We start from the raw sequence: 3,133 nt of genomic DNA, 5'->3' as shown, positions 1-3,133 counted from the left end.
GTTGGAAGCTCTTCCCTTTCCTCTTCGTCAGCTGCGCCATGTTCCCTTTTACACTCCTTCTCCTGTGTTTTCCCTTCAGGCTTCTCCGTCATCTCCTCCTCCAGCGCACCTTTCCCTTTTCCGCCGTACAAGCGTTTGTTCCCCAACCCGGATGTCTTTTGACGTTGCGATAATACGGCGTTGCATCCGCGCCGGGTCCGTGGTTCCCCATATTGTAGTGCTTTGTTGCCTTGCTGTTCCCGCCTTCGTACCGAGCCTTCACCTTCAGTTCTCTTATCAAAATCCGTCTCTTCTCTCCCTGAGCTTGCTTCGCTACAGCGTCCCCCCTTGCCTTCCCTTCTCACACCTGTCCACTCGCTCTTCGGCTCCCGTACGCACTCTCCTTTGGGTGCGCGCGTGTACGTTCCCGTTAACTTTAGCGTGAACGGTTCTCTATTCCCCCCTAGGCTCTCTCCTTCGACTTCACCTGAACTCGATTCTTCGACTACATACGAATTCTCTTTTTCGATTGCACCCGAATGGTCTCCCTTGAGCCCGTGGGACGGTGCTCTTTCTGCCCTAGACACGTCCTCTCTCTTACGTCCGCGCGCCTCCGCGCGCAAACCCTCTCTCGCTTGTTCTAGCACATTCCTGCGTACGCTCTCCTTCGTGTTCGTATATGGCTTCTCGTACGGATTCTCCCTCGCTAGCGCTCGCGCTCTCTTGGGCGCGCTCTCTGTCCCACCTGCAAGTGATCTCTCGCGCGAACTTTCTCTCCGTAACGTATGCCGACTCCCGTGCGTACTGTCCTTTCTTTGCTCACTTCTACTCGCATACGAGCACTCTCGCTCATGCGCACGCCTAGGCGTTCTGTTGAACTCGCGCACGCGTTTGTCTTCCGACTCGCGCGAGGCCTTTCTATCTCCGGCGCGCTTGTTTTCATCCTTCGATACGCGCGAACGTCCTTTTTCTTTCCAAATTCGGGGCGCTTCGCCGCCGGCGACGAAGCGCCGGAATCAGCGTTTCCCTGGTCGGCCGGTGTGGGTGTGTACGGTCCGGCTTCCGCGGTCGGCCGGTCCGCGTAGCGCGGTTGTCTGGTCGGCTGAAAGTGGTTGGTGTTGGTCCCACCACCCGGACCTTCCGCTGGCAGGGCTGGCTTCTCCACTCGTCTCTGCTCCTGCCCCTCTTCCTCTTCTTCCGCCTCGCACTTTCCTTCTTACTTTGCTCATCCTCCCGCTTATCTTGTCGAAGTTGAAAGCGTGCTTCTCTTTCCTCTTCCTCTGTCTCGTTGGACGTACGGGTTGGCGCGTTCTCCATGGAGATCATCCTTCTCTCGGACTCCTCTAGCAGCAGCTCTCGGAGCCACACGCCGCCGCTGGTGAGTCGTACGCCGCTTTCGTGACCTCCTAGTTTTGTTTCTGCCTCTTCGTCCTCCTTTCTGTGGTAACGTTCTTCCTTCCTTTTTCTCCCTTCTTCTTCCTTCCTTTTTACACCCGTTCTCTTCTCCTTCCTCCCAGTGCTCTTCGTGTCTTCTTCTTCGCGTGTCCTCAGCTCCGAGCTTCTTCTCCGCTTCCACTTCTTCGCGTTCGTCTTGTGTCTTCCATACCTCTTCCACCTTTTCTCTCCTTTCTCTAGAGAAATTTACGTCGAGATAGAAGTTCCCCCCTTCTCTCCTTCTTCGGCTTGCCGACCGATCTCTGGGCCTATTCCGTTTCTTTCCAATATCCTTTCCCCGTTTCGAGAGGCCGGCTCCGCCCGCCCCTCCGATGTTTTCCTTCGCCGTTTGCTCCCTAAACATCTCATACTTCCTTAGACGTAGGAAGTAGTTAAGTAGTTTATCCGATTGTTTTGATGTTATACCTTTCCATTGCCTCACGTTAGCTTTCACTGCTGTGCCCATCCTCCTCCTCTTCCTGTAGTTCGTCCTTTGCCTCCTCTCGTTTGCCTCCCTCACTCCGTTGCGCCGGCTCGTGTGTGTGCGCTTGCTCTTCAGGTACCGCACTATTCTCCAACTCTCTTCCTCTTGCTTGGTGCTTCGAGCCTTGCGGTCCCCCGTATTATTTCCTTCGAGTTCCTTTTGTTTTTCGCCCGCCTCGGCTTCGTCCACTTGGGTTCCCTTCTGGGGTGGAACCCCTTTCCTTCCTACCTTTCTGAAGTCTCGCCTGTCCGGATGTTTGCTGAGTTTCCCAGTGCTCTCTTTCATCTGTGTTAACGGAACGGTCTCCTCTGATGTTTCCTCCTCTTGTGGGTTTTTTCTACGCTCTGATGTGTTGTGCTGCTGTTTCGGCTTGGCTTCTGATGCCATTCCAACCTCTTTCGCGAGGCTCTCCGCCTCGAACCCATTGCTACGCGGGCCGCTACCCGTCTCTTCACTCCTAGCGCAGTTAGCTTCCTCACCCCTGTGCGCAGTTAGCTCGGAGCTTATCTTGGTTCTTTGGTACTTAGTCTCTTCTCCCGTCAGCAGATCGCTTTGTCGTAGTGGGTCCTGCTTCATGGAGCGAGCTATTTTCTTCTTTGCTATGCTCGCACAGGACGAGTTGGCCTCCTCCAGCTTGTGGTTACGACCTACAATTCGCCTTAGTGAACGTTCTGTTCTCCCCTTCACCATGATGCCGGCTCGCCCTGTATAGAGAACCTGAGGATCTTTCCCTGGTGACACTATACGCTGCACGGTTTGTACGCACGTAACGCTGCACTTCAGTGCTGAGCTTGGCTCGATCAGCACCTCTTGTATTCCCTCTTGTCCTTAGTTTACCTCCTTGCTGACTAGTGGTTGGTTTTTGCTCAGGGTCGAAATAGCGATGCGGGTGTGTATTCCCCCCCGTCAGGATCGTCCACTTTCTAGTAAGCTTCCACCTCACGGTAGCCTTTATCGTTATCTCTCCTTTCACTCCTCTCATCCTCTGCTTTAGTTTCCTTCCGTCCTGTGCGTGGTAGGCCGCGCCCTTGCTCAAGCCCGACGGGAGCTTCCCCGTTCTACTCCTCCCCTCACACTTCGTTCGTACCCTCCTGATCCACGATATTTCCCCTTCCTTCGCAACTACTCGCGTTACCCTCGTAATCGCGGAGTTCGCCAGGTCGTTTCGCGCTGGCTCTCTGAAGCTGGTCCAGCGTGGATCCAAGAGGTGTGGGTGATACACCTCTCTCGTTGTGG

At 54.8% G+C, this 3,133-nt stretch overlaps 1 protein-coding gene across 1 annotated transcript; it reads left to right on the top strand.

Moving 5' to 3' along the window:
• Positions 1–1,216: 1,216 nt before the first annotated feature.
• On the top strand, positions 1,217–2,644 carry CSUI_010197 (uncharacterized protein). Its single transcript, XM_068070302.1, has one exon. The coding sequence runs from the start codon at positions 2,209–2,211 to the stop codon at positions 2,356–2,358; it is 150 nt and encodes a 49-aa protein (XP_067917722.1). The 5' UTR covers positions 1,217–2,208; the 3' UTR covers positions 2,359–2,644.
• The last annotated feature ends 489 nt before the right edge of the window (positions 2,645–3,133 follow it).

This window comes from Cystoisospora suis (assembly GCF_002600585.1).
Source record: "Cystoisospora suis strain Wien I chromosome Unknown contig_6883, whole genome shotgun sequence".
Classification (NCBI taxonomy): Eukaryota; Apicomplexa; class Conoidasida; order Eucoccidiorida; family Sarcocystidae; genus Cystoisospora; species Cystoisospora suis.
The sequence above is the reverse complement of the archived record's forward strand: the minus strand, read 5'-3'. Positions and strand labels throughout refer to the sequence as shown.